Source organism: Molossus molossus, unplaced genomic scaffold, assembly GCF_014108415.1.
Source record: "Molossus molossus isolate mMolMol1 unplaced genomic scaffold, mMolMol1.p scaffold_m16_p_10, whole genome shotgun sequence".
NCBI classification, from domain to species: domain Eukaryota; kingdom Metazoa; phylum Chordata; class Mammalia; order Chiroptera; family Molossidae; genus Molossus; species Molossus molossus.
In genome coordinates this window covers 62,555,476-62,569,189 of record NW_023425345.1, presented here as the reverse complement: position 1 = coordinate 62,569,189, position 13,714 = coordinate 62,555,476, and the positions used below count along the sequence as shown (strand labels likewise).

General features: G+C 41.1%; 1 protein-coding gene across 1 annotated transcript in view; it reads left to right on the top strand.

Moving 5' to 3' along the window:
• The window catches only part of KCNMB4 (potassium calcium-activated channel subfamily M regulatory beta subunit 4), a 67,196-nt gene extending 54,701 nt beyond the window's left edge, over positions 1 to 12,495 (top strand). The window contains exon 3 of the mRNA XM_036252564.1: positions 11,931 to 12,495. Within this exon, the coding sequence (XP_036108457.1) occupies positions 11,931 to 12,099 (169 nt within the window). The 3' untranslated portion in view covers positions 12,100 to 12,495. The remainder of the gene's footprint in view (positions 1 to 11,930) is intronic.
• The last annotated feature ends 1,219 nt before the right edge of the window (positions 12,496 to 13,714 follow it).

Below are 13,714 nucleotides of genomic sequence, written 5' to 3'. Positions count from 1 at the left end.
GTTACTCTCCATGCGTGGGAAATGGATTCTGAGAAACAAACCTAATGGCCCACTGTTCAATGTCCCCATTTCTGAATAAAATCTGATTTAATAATTCAGTATTGATTTTTATGAGAAAAATAAATGTATGGAAGAATGCAGGTTGTTAAATAGAATGGGTTGGATAGAAATTATAAAACATTTTTTCATAAAACAGAAATAAAAGGATCAGAAATCAGCCATATTAAAATGGCACAAAGGTCTGATCAAACTATACCCTTACTACCTTTGAATTTTTCCGTGTGAAAATTCCACCTCAATTTTTACATTTAGAATGTAAAAAAGAGAGTTGAAGGATAGTTAATGGAGAAAAGTTCATAATGTGACATCGGATTTATGGTTAAAATTAATAGGGAGAAACTAGGGACATTGCCTCATGAAAGGTCTGGGTAAGGAAGAATCAAGAACCCTTGGGCACACTCGGTGAAGAATGAAGTTGCAAAGGAAACAGCAAAGATGTATTGCTAAGACAGAAAGGAAATCCTATAGAAAATAAGGAGGCAATTCCTTAGGGAAGGTCAGAGAGGAGGATTGTATTAAAATTTGTGCTGTTCCCTGAATGATATGGCTGGGGGGGCGGGGCTCTGACTAGGCGAAGGCACGTGTAGGAAGATGGTGTAGATGAAGGAAAGAGAAGTTTTTTATAGTATCTTTGGGCAGGTGTGCTTTGTGTGTAAGTGCCTTGTCAAAAATGAAAGGAGTGAATACTTTTTATAACTCAGGTTGAGATAATAGGAAAGAGCTATGCGCTCAAGTGTTTGAGAGCATCTGTTGATGATTTAATTCTGAATGACTAACTGGGGCAAGGAACAGAAAACCTGTGCTGATAAGGAATGGATTATAATACAGGACAGTTGCTGGCAGTGTGGTTATCTAAATGATGGTCCCCAAAGACTCCCACATCCTCATAACCCCATGGATTTACGTTCACCTTACCTTGTGACCTGATGTTACCCTGTGTGGTTAAAAGGAACTTTGTAGTTGTGATTAAGTAGGGATTCGAGATGGAAGGTGTATATGGGTTATCTGGGTAGGCCTGTTTATAAGAGGGGGATGGGAGATCAGAGGAGCGGTAAGGAATGTGACGATGAAAGAAAAGATGCAGAATGCCCCAGGGCCATGAGCAAAGGGATGCGGGCAGCCTCTCAGGGCTGGAAAAGGCAAGGAGGCAGATTCCCCCTAGAGCCTCCAGAGGGAAGGCAACCTGACCAACACCTTGACTTCAGCCCTGTGAATCAGATTTCAGACTTCTGACTTCCAAAACTATAAGGGGATACTTTTGTGTTGTTTGAAGCCACTAAATTGTTACAGCGCCCATAGAAAACATACAGGTAGTAATTTGTAGATAGTTCTAAGTGTAATTGGTGTTTAGTTAGCTTTTCTTCAGGCCTGAGCTTTGAAACGTTTAAAGGATTCTGGTTGGCCCTGGCCGGTTTGGCTCAGCGGTTAGAGCGTCGACCTGCGGTCCTGAGAGACCCGGGTTCGGTTCCCGCTAAGGGCGCGTACCTCGGTTGCAGTTTGTCCCCGGCCCTGGTTGGTTGTGCGGGTGGCAGCCACTCGATGTGTCCCTTTCACATCGATGTTTCTCTCTCTCTCTGTTCCTCTCCCTCCCTCCCACTCTACCTGAGCAAAAAATGGAAAAATGTCCTCCGGTGAGGATAAAAAAAAAAAAGGATTCTGGTTGTATGGTTTATGTTCTGTGGGTTGACAAATTTACTTCTCCAAGGTTGGGAAACTTGGATATGGACCAGATTTGAGATGGTCTATGCTGTGTATTGTTTTGTAGAGAAACACTTTTCACAGTAATACCCTCATTTGATCTTACTAATAAGGGTTTTATTTCCTGTTTTTACAAATGAGGAAACTGAGGTGTGGTGAGGTGAGTGACCTACGTAAAGTAAGTGGAGAGTCGGAGCTCCCGTCATCTCTCTTGTGAGCATCCGAAGCCTACGCTCTTTCTGGGGTCCACAGCTCCCTGTTAGACCAACGGATCTGTACCTGGGCCTCACTGTACGGAGAAAGCACCAGTAATGAGAGGAACATTTCCAAAGGCAGTGACTTTTCCACTTCGATGAGAAAAGGAAAGGAGGAAACGAATTCCTATTTGGGAATTGGGGATACCCTTGCCTGGGGTTTTCCTGGAGCCAGCAAAGATGAAATCTCTTAGAAGTGTCGGCTCGTCTTGTCTTCTTGTCTGTCCTGGGTTTGTGCCATCAGTTCCAACCTGAGTAGTAATTTCCTCCATGGAGAAGATGAGAACAATGGGAGTTGAGTAGTTCTGGGTTCCCTTTGTGGACACTGAGTCATTTGTCTTAAGTAACGTGGCTTTACTAGCCCCTTACATTGTCTCCAGCATTTTTCATCAGCTCACCTATTCTGGGCTTTGCCTTCCTGACAGTGTTCTTACAGGTTCATGTCATTTTTGCTTCGGTCCTACACCCTCCCTTCCATCTTTTTTTTTGTTGTTGTTGTTAGATTCTTTAAAATCTCATCTTTCTGAAGAACTCACAATCCAGCCTCATTTTTTTTAGGTGATGCTTCTCTTTTATCTGTTTAGTCTGGTGAAGGTTTCTTGGAAAACTCATCTGATAAAGAGAGCATTCACGTAGACAGTTTGACCATAATGAGGATTTATATAGTCTCAAAGACTATGGGACAATAGAGTTCTGCTAGTTACTATGTGAAGAATGTTTTGAAATTAATATATCCATGACAGCTCGAACAGTAATCCATCTACATAAATTAGCAGGATAACTGAAAAAATGAAAACAAGTTGTGGAGGGGAAGTTTTTGGGTACAAAAATGACTGCTACAGTGAATAGAGAGTTTTCCATTCTGAAGGAAAGATATGTCCTAAATTATGCCCCTATAGTAATTTTTAAAAATCTTACAGAGAAAAATGCCATTGTTTTTGCTTTAAAAAAATTGTGAATATGTATGAAGAGTAACTTCATGGAAGTATAATTGATAAGTCAAATGTTATACACATTTAAAATTTTAATAAAAACTAACCAATAACCATTAAAAAAAAGTTATACCTACGTTACATAAAAGTTTTATTACCCCACTTACACTCCAGAGCTATTATTAATTCTTAATTTTAACAGTTTCGTAGTAAAAAAATTGTATCTTATTTTTTTTTTTTAAGAAAGGGTTGTCTTATTTATTTATTTATTTATTTATTTATTTATTTATTTATTTTTGGTACATGCCCCTAGCGGGAACCGAACCTGGGACTCTCTGGTCCGCTCCAACCGCTGAACCAAACTGACCAGGGCTGTATCTTGTTTTTAATTTTATTTTATTTCACAAATGAATGGAATTGATTATCTTTTCATATAAATATGAGTTATTTGTTTTTATTTTTGCTTATGCATCTTTGTGTATTTTGGGGGGAGCTATATGAAAAGATTCAGACTTCTATAATTAGATCATCCATCTTTTCTTAATAGTATCTGCATTTAATGTCTTATTTAGAAATTAAGGTTACTTATTTCACTTAGCATAATGCCCACCTGGTCCATCCATGCTGTCACAAAGGGTAAGATTTCCTTCTTTTTTATGACTGAGAAGTGTTCCATTGTGTACATGTACCACAGCTTTTTTTATCCACTCATCTACTGATGGTTGAGTACCATATGATTTTACATCTCTGTAGAATCTAATGAACTAAATAAACTAATAAACAACATAGAAACAGACTCATAGATAGAGAACAGACTGACAACTGTCAGGGGAGGGGTGTTGTGAGGCTGGGCAAAAAAGGTGAAGGGATTTCACACACACACACACACCCCTCACATAGACACAGACAATAGAAAGCAAAAAAGAAAGTCAATGAATTTAGCAAATTAAAGTACAAGATCCTGTTAAATTTGAATTTTTTTGATAAATAATGAGTAATATCTTAGTATAAGTACGTCCAGTAGAATATTTGGGACATACTTATATCAAAAAACCTGATCAGAAAGACTTATCCCCCCTCATTTTAAGTTTATTTTTAAAAATTCAGGTGTTCTAGAGCATTCATGGTTGTTGTTGTTGTTGTTGTGTGTGTGTGTGTATTTTTTCTTTTTCTTTTTTACAATTAAGTTTTTGAGCCATTTGGATTTTCTTTCTCCTTCCTTCCTTCCTTCCTTCCTTCCTTCCTTCCTTCCTTCCTTCCTTCCTTCCTTCCTCTCTCTCTCTCTCTCTCTCTTTCTTTCTTTTTGTGTGGGAAGAATAATGGGAAGCCAGTGCTTTTTTCTCCAAATGACTACTATTATCCCAACATAGTTTATTGAATAATCCATCTTTCCCACACTAATTTAAAATGGTATTGGATTTTCACTGTAAAATTGAAACCACAAATAGGTACACAAGGTGAGAACTAATATGAGAATAATCTCTCTCCAATAGAAGAATGTAGATGTCTTCTTCCTCCAGTTTATTGCTGCTTAAACGTTAAATCGAAGCATCTTGGCCAGAAAGCACCACGGCCCTATGTGAGATAAATTAGTTATCTGGTGATCCAGAGACACCACAGACCAAATTACTCTGAAGAACAATACTACTTTCTTAAGAAAATGCCACAGGAATTGCTGGATCAAAACTGCTATCTCCTCCACGTCTTTGATGAACTCAGTGAATAGAAAGTCACGCTCTGCAGCGATCGTTCAGTCGCTGACGCAGGACTTCCTGAGCAGCTCGCAGAGGTGGGTGGAAGAAGAAAGGGATTTAATGTGAGTTTCATGCAGTTCCTTAGGTCTGATCTTACAAAATACTAGACAGTTTAAAAATTCTCTTTCCATTTATTTTCCAGTGGAAGATAACTAAAAGATTTATAATAATAATAATAATAACAACAATAATAATTATAATAAAAACCTTTGTATGCCAAACTGACTCTAGGTTATATAAACTGGATTCATTGACTTACTTTTTTTTAAAGGAAAAAGCCACAAGCATCCTCCTGGTTAGCAGGATTGACAATAACCCCCCTTTTTACTGAGAACTCAGAAGACATTTTTCCAGGCAGGAATTATCCCTAAGAGTTCCCTGCCTCAGGGTGCTTAGAGGTTCTTAGAATCAAGTTGGTAAACAGGCAGATGGACAGATGGATAGAAAGTAAGTACCACGCAGTGTGAGGAGAAGCTCGGAGGAAGTTTATTGCTCTGGCAGCAGGGAGCCGCCGTGGCTCCCCCGGCCCCGCTTTAGAAATACTGTCCTATACTTACAAGGCTACTTAACGTTCCATCAGGGTGAACTTAAAGTATGATCTTTCCTATTTATAATCAATTCAACCCTTTATTGCTCCAAAATAAAACACCTGCCAGTTTGCCGTATATCCTGCTAAAGCTGAATGCAAACTTCTGTCTCCAGGGTGGCAGGTTTGGGGCTGCATTTCCTCCAATGCAGAGGAGAATCGGCAAGCTTGAGAAAGAACATTTATGCCGTTAAACATCACTACATTCTAAGTTCACTTCATTGGAGAAAATAGTTAAGAAAATGTAAGAGTGTTTTTATAACATTTATAGATCAATATTCAGCCTTTCACCTATAGATAGGAAGCATCCGCCGAGGACAGCCATGATCTTGATAAAGTACCTCCCAATTTTTAAAAGCCCTTATCACAATGTTATTGCTGGACTGGAGTGGGCAAAACCGGCCTCATGAGAAAGCAAATCTCCATAAAAAATATTGCCACGGAACTATGTTCTGGTCCCTGTATTTGTACTGTTCAAGTGCCTTCCAGTGGTCACTGACAAAGACAAGCATACTTTTCTCTTGGCAAGGTCTTAGGATTGCTTCAAACAGCAACTAAACACATTGGCTAATTACTGTCAATTAGGATAGCTCAATTATGCCAAAACCAAATTACTGTTATTATCAGCTAATCCTTGACATTTTTTGGTAGAAACAAATCTTTTGAAATCTTTTAAAAATCATTAATCAGCCCTGGCAGGTTTAGCTCAGCAGTTAGAGCGCTGGCCCTCAGACCAAAGAGTCTCGGGTTCAATTCTGGTCAAGGGCACACACCTCAGTTGTGATTCAATCCCTGGCCCTGGTTGGGGTCCTGCGGGAGGCAATCAATTGATGTGTCTCTCTCACATTGATGTTTCTATCTCTCTCTCCCTTCCTCCCTTCCACTATATCTGAAAATCAATGGAAAAACATCCTCGGGTAAGGATTAAAAATAAATAAATATAATTAATCAATTGATCATGTCAGATGTTTTCCGGAGGTGCATTTTAATTCAGTCTTCAGCTATATAAATAAAATCCTCACCCAAGGATATGTTTTTATTGATTTTTAGAAAAAGAAGGAGGGAGAGAGAGAGAGAGAAACATCCATGGAAGAGAGGAACATCGATCGGTTGCCTCTTGTACTCTCCCTGACCCGGGATCCAATCTGCAACCTAGGTATGTGTCCTGACCAGGAATCCATCCCACAACCTTTGGGTGCACAGGATGATGCTCCAACCAACTGAGTCACTCAGCCAGGGTCAATTCAGTTGCCTTTTAGAAAGCCCATAGCATGAGTCTTGCTAAAAATCTAAACATTTAATAATACCCACATCAAGGTTTTCTGGATTAGATATCAATGATTAGCAATTCCTACCTGAAAATCTGTGACATAGTCAGCTCTCACCTGTGGCATTTTTTTGTTTTGTTTTGTTTTTTTATCCTCACCCGAGGACATTTTTCCATTTTTTGTTCGGATAGAGTGGGAGGAAGAGGAGAGAGAAACATCGATGTGAAAGGGACACATCGAGTGGCTGCCACCCGCACAACCCAACCAGGGCCAGGGACAAACTGCAACCAAAGTACATGCCTTTAGCGGGAACCGAACCCAGGTCTCTTGGGACCACAGGCCGACGCTCTAACCGCTGAGCCAAACCGGCCAGGGCCCACCTGTGGCATTTTAATGGAAATGTCTTTATACATTTGAGACTTTTACAGAAGACTTGCACAGGCTGTCTGAAACCCAGTTCCAAGCAAAGTTATTCTGGAATAAATACATGTCAGAGTTCTTTGGTTTTCATTATAAAATAACATTTTGTCACTTCCATGTCAGGAATTAAGGTGACGGAAGACTCCTTTCAGCCAGTAACGGAATGCTCCTCAGTGATTTCAGTCTGGAACGATTGCTCTTCAGTTCTTGTCAAAAACCGTTAAAGGTATTTAAAAGGCCTCAAGTCAGTTATTCCCAGATGTGAGTAATTATTAGCATCACCTGGGAAGCTGTGTAAACCCTCAGTCTGACTCAGGAGATCTGAGACTTGGAAACAATATTGTAAAAACTCCTCAAATAATTTCTCTTGCCAGGTTTGTAAAACTGCTAGTAAGGGCCTTTTAAATGTGTATACAGATTACTCTATGGGAAAATGCGCACCATCTAATTTATTGAGTTTAGCCCTAGCAAAAAGTGTGTTCTGACAAATTCACATGCCTCTTTAAAAATAAAATAAAATAAAATGGTAACTAAGTCATCTCTCCATCTCTCCTGTTTTTCCTTGGTGCTGGGACATTCAGAAGTGAGTTCCACTCAGCTTAAGGCAGGGGCTTTTCTAAGCCTGGGATTTCTATTCTTCCCATCCTAATTAAATTGTACTGCACTTTACTGTTAGTTTAAGGATTTTATTATTCTTAAGTCTTTGTTTTTATTATCTATTTCAGGTTCTTTTTAAAAGCAGGGTCATGTTATAAATAATAAGCAAGATTTTGAGCAGGAACAGATAGCATTTATTCGAAAGGTTTGGAGAAGCCCTGGCTGGGTAGCTGAGTTGGTTAGAGCATCGTCCTGATCCACCAAGGTTGCAGGTTCCATCCCCAGTCAGGGTACATACAAGAATCAAGCAATAAGTGCACAATGAGTGGACAACAGATCTTTCTTTCTCTCTTCTTCTCCCTCTCCCTCTCCATTTCTCTCTTCCTCTCACTAGAACAAAAACAAAACTAAAACTGAAAGGTTTGGTGGATGAAATTATTACATTTTTATGTCATGTGGCTATGCTTCTACTACAGAAGTCTGCTATATTGGACTGATATTGTACCTGCAGAATTATTTTGTGATTGTGAAGCATTTGTAGACTTTAAAATAAGATTTTATCAAAATACATAGGTGAAAATTATTATAATGATGTAGTATATTATTTATCATAAAAATGGGTAAGTTTGACAACTAAAAATGTTTCTAAGATTTATTGTATACCTGATATGTAAAGGTACATAATTGATGTATGTGTATTCTAAGAAGCATTTAATGAGAACTCTAAAGGTTGATGGAATTTAACAAGATAAAAGAAATCAAAAACGTGAAGAAAATAAGATAATGCATAAGGGGTCTGGTTAACATAAAAAAGCCATACAGTCTTGCTAGAGGTGAACCAACATTTTAACTTCTAGCAGTCTCCATGAAAAGGAAATTCTCTGCCTAGATAAGCGAGAAGAACTTGTGATAATAAATCTGGAAGGATTTCTATTCTCTTTAGGATCTCATGGAGAATGTACTTTGAAGTAGATTATCTCATCTCTTGATTGGTTCAGTTACCATTATGTGATACTAGTAAATTATAATGCAGTAAGATTTTTACATGAGCTGGATAACTTTAAGAAATTTTCTAGCCCATTAAAAATGAGGTCACCATTTTCTCTCTGTTAGCCAATAGAACAGGCACTGTGGGGTGGATGAGATCTCATTGGGTGAGACAGAGTCAAAGGAAATATATTTTTACTAATTTTTCATATTAACTTTATTGAGGTAACATTGGTTAATAACATTATATAAATTTCAGATGTACAACCTTATAATTTGATATCTGTATATAATATAATGTGTGCTCACTACCCAAAGTCTAGTTTCTTTCTGTTACCATATATTTGATAACCTTTACCCAGTTTACCCTCCCCCCACCATCTTCCCTTTTGTGTATCTTTTTCCTTCACCAGGTTAGGGAAGTTTTCAACCATTATTTCTTTTTTTGTTGTTGTTAATCCTCACCTGAGGATATTTTTCCATTGATTTTCAGATAGAGAGGGAGGGAGGGAGAGAGAGAGAGAGAAAAAAAAAAATCATCAATGTGACAGAGACACATTGATTGGTTGCCTGCTGCTCGACCCCAACCAGGCCCAGGGATTGAACTACAATCGAGGTACGTGTTCTTGACCCGAATCAAGCCTGGAACTGTTTGGTCCATGGACTAACACTCCAACCACTCAGCCACACTGGCCAGGACTTACACATTATTTCTTGAAACAAGTTCTTGATCCCTTGCTTTCTTTCTGCTCCTTCTGGTACCCATATGATACAGATGTTGTCCCAGAGGTCTCTTAGACTTTCTTCATTTTAAAAAAATTCTTTTTCCTTTTTGTTTCTCTGCTTGGGTGTTTTCTGTTATCTTGTCCTCTAAATTACTGATTCAGTCCTCTGCTGCATCTAACCTGCTGTTGATTCCTTCTAGTGTATTCTTCATTTCACAAATTGTGTTCTTCATTTCTGGTTGTTTTTTTTTTTGTTTGTTTGTTTTTTTGTTTGTTTTATGGTTCATATGTCCTTTTAATGCTTATTGTCTCTTCGTTTAAGTTCTCACTGAGATCCTCTGTTCTTACCCTAAGGTCCTCGAGCATCATTATAACCATTGTTTTAAATTTTGCATCTGGTGTCTTGGTTTCCTTCCATTTCATTTCATTCTGTTTCTGGGGCTTTCTTTTGTTCTCTCATTTGGTGCATCTTTCTTCGTCTCCCTATTTTGTCTTCCTTTTTATGTCTGTCTCTGGGTATTAGGTAGATCTGCTATGACTCCCAAACTTGTTATGATGGCTTTATGATGTTGGTGTCTTGAGGGAGGCAGTGGCACACTCTTCCTGATCACCTGAGCTAGGTTTTCCAGGAACGTCTCTTGTGTGGGTTATGCATGCCCTCCAGTTGTGGTTGAGTCTTGAGTATTGTTGGCTTGTTCATGGGTGAAGTTAACCCTCAGGCTGACTATAAGGATAGATCTCGATCACAGTGTATGAGTCACTCTGCAGGGGCTGCCCCCTGCGGCAGAGCTGTTCCCAGCAAGGTCTGGTGCCTGCCTGAATGCCACTTTGGGTATGCGCTAGTCTGAAGCCCACCACTGGTTGGGTTGGTTCTGAGTTCATTTGGGTGGGATTCCAGTGTAGGTTGATGTCAGACATTGTGTGTAACCGGCCTTGGGCTACTGTCTGGAGCTAACATACTATTCACTGTTTTTGCCTGTGTCTACTGGGTGTAGGTGTGCATGGAAGAGGTCAAGCTGTAGAAGGATCAGCTTCCTTCAGCTCTGATACAGGGGCAGATCAATAAAAGTTCCAAGGCTCACTGAGGTCCACCTCCACCTGTTGGCTACTCTGCCACCCCCTGAGGTTACCTGGTCTTCCTCCAGAGCCTTCTAAAGAAAAGCTATAGAGTGGCCCCAGGCCTGACATGACCCACAGACCCCAACACAAGGTGTAAGCTTGGTAGAGTGGGATGACTTGTTCTACTGGGTCTCCTGCTTGGGGGCAGCTCAATCAGGCACTCAGTGGGGGAGAAAGTAGCCCCCACTCCAGAGCCATACTATTCAGCTCTGCCAGAGTCTCGAACCCTAGCTCCCCCATGAGGAGTGCACTGCAGGTTCAGGTTGGGTACAGCCAGCCAGCCCCTCTCCAGGAGCAAGCTTAATTGGACAGAGCCTCCAGGACTTAGGAGGACAGATCAAAAGAGTCTCCCATTGGGCTGGTGCCAGCAGAGCCTGCAAGAGCAGGGGAGGCACATCCCCTTCTCCCTGCTCTGTAACCACACAACCTAGCACCCGTCAGAGTCCAGGACAAAAGCCTCCAGAGCTCCCAGCTCTGAGAAGTACTCCCTTCCCCTGCAGAACTCAGCTCAGCAGGGGTGGGTCACTGGAAATTGGGAGGACTGATCAAAAGAGTCTCCTCTGTTGGGGGTAGTGCTGACTAAGCCTGCTTGAGGGGGGCAAGACTGTCCCCCATTTTAAAGCCACACAGCTCAACGACTGTCTGATTGTCCACCTAGTACTTCTCCAGAAAAAGAGCACCCCAAAGGTCCCTGTTATGTGCAGCTAACAAACCTTTCTGCTGGACTTGAGCTTGGCAGAGTTGTGTTGCCTGGGTTAATGCACTCCCCAAGCCAGTGTTGTAAGAATGTTTGACCCTGGGAAGATGGCACCTGAGGGTAGTGTGGGATAAGTACTCAGCACAGGGACCTCAGTGGCTGACCCTCCAGATCTCTCCTCAGGACATGCCACTCAGATCTTCTCTTTATGACTCCCATAGGCTGAGTCGCCTTCTCTCTACTGGAGCCCCATGTGGATGACCGAGAGCAAGATCCTGTGCATTGGCCCTTTAAGAGAACACCTGGGTTTCTAGCAGATTCCTTCCTCTTCCAGGCAGTCTCCACTGATTTTCACTGCCAGGTGCTATGCAGATTCCTCTTCTTGGCTCTGGTGCTCTGGGTTGGGGATTCCGTCCTAGGGTTGAGACCCCCTAGTTCCTCAGGGAGCACTTTTTGTCCCTGAGATATCCCTCTGCCTTCTCAGTCACCCCTGTGGGTGCAGGGACCAGCCCTCTCTACAGCTCTGCCCTTCTTACCAGTTTCCATGAGTCTTCTTCTGTAAATCCTTGGTTATAATACTCTGGTTAAACTGTCCTCCAGTCAGTTATTCAGGTTGATTGCTCTGTAATTTAGCTGTAAATCCGGTTTGGCGGCAGCAGGTGAGTGTAGCTTCCACCTACTCTGCAGCCATCACGGAGTCCCCGCATCTTCATTTTCGGTGATGGATATTCCCTTTGAGCCAGAAAGTAAGTTGGGCTCCAGGCTGTAAAGAGTTTTTAGTGCCATCCCAAGGCAGTTGACCACTCTCTTTCCTATTTTCCACTGTCTTGCAGACCAGATGACGTGCTCCTGCATCGCACGCATGATGAGATTGTCCTCCTGCATTGCTTCCTCTGGCCTCTGGTGACATTTGTGGTGGGCGTTCTCATTGTGGTCCTGACCATCTGTGCCAAGAGCCTGGCTGTCAAGGCAGAAGCCATGAAGAAGCGCAAGTTCTCTTAGAAGGGAGTAGACTGTGGAAAGCAAAGCACAGAAGCTGAACCCATCAGCACACAGCTGCCTGCAGAGCCAGTTTCCGGCGCAGGAGGTAGAAGGGGCTGAGAGGTCTCCGAGAGGCTCCTCCCCCAATGGCAGCAGCTACAGGCACAACTGGAATACCTGGAGCCTCCCAGGTTCTATTCTGTGTTGTAGCGACGGCTAAAGGGTCAAGCTCTTAGTTGTGTGGAATACGTTTCAGAAAATCTGATAAAATGTTAACATTTTTTTTTTGGAAAGTAACAGTGTATAATTGTACAGTGTAGTATACAAATCATTATGATTTATGGTATTTAAAAATATTAAAAGAGAGTGGTCTGTGTTCTTTTCTATGTTCTTTTTTATCCCTAAAACACCAGGGTTCAAAAAGAAAGGTCTTCTGGGTTTCACTTGATTCTGCTAGACTGAACTTTGACTTGGAGATGAGGATTTCTGCACAAGTCCCGACCTCACTATATAATCCCCGGTTTCCATTATGAATGAGTACCTTTGGAACTCTGCTTGAAAAGGGAAAACTGCAGTCACTTCTGTGACTCTTCAGCCAGGGACCCTCAACAAGTGGGAAAACATACCCTCCAACACTACCTTTGTCTGTCCATTACTTCTCACCAGGTGACTTCTTAAGAGAAGAACATGATTCTGAACAAGGCTTGTCCTCGCTCTGGGAGCACTGCACCCCTCTATTCATCAGTTCATGTTTGTTTTGGATGGATTATGTCCTTGTGCAATAGAATGTACATGATGTGAAGGACACCTTTCTGCATAGTCAAAGGCTGTTTTCATTTCTTTTTTTAAGTCAGAAAAAAATATTCAAGATCTGTTCAAACATTTGTTTTAATTTTCTTAGTCCTTGCCTTGATGTTACCAGTATTAAAACAAAAATACTGTTGCCCTGACCAGCGTTGCTCAGTGGTTAGAGCATGGGACTGTGGACTAAAGGATCATGGGTTCAATTCCTGGTCAAGGGCATATATCTGGGTTACAAGTTTGACCCCCAGCCCCACTCAGTGTTGTGAAGGAGGCGACCAATTGATGTGTTTCTCACATCGATATTTCTGAACTGTCTCCCTCCCTCCCTTCCGCTCTATCTAAAAAAAAAAAAAAAAAAAAAATCAATAGACAAATATCCTTGGGTGAGTTTTAACAGCGACAGAAACAAAAAACAAAACAAAACAAAAGACTCTTGCTGATGTTCATTTTGCTTGGACAGACCTGGAGATGCAGCCCAGCTTCCATCACAGCTGGGCTTTCTTTGCCTTTATCAAAAGGAGGAGATCAGATCTCTTTGCATCTGTTCATAAACTCAAATTGCAAATATCAATCACAGGTCTCAGGGAATAGCAAATCTATCCTACTTCTTTACTAGGTAGAATCAAACCTTTGCTCCAAAGGTACATTTTTAGTGGAGGAACAACTGACAACATAAACTTTTTGCTTTTTTTCTAGTACTCTTCAGACATGCTTCTAGTAGAATAAAAACAAAGTAGAATTTAAGGACAAGCTCCCCTCAGCTATTTGCTCAGTGTCCTAAGAAAGATGCATATTAGTGGAATGATGCTTTCCTGACTTTTAGTCCACATAT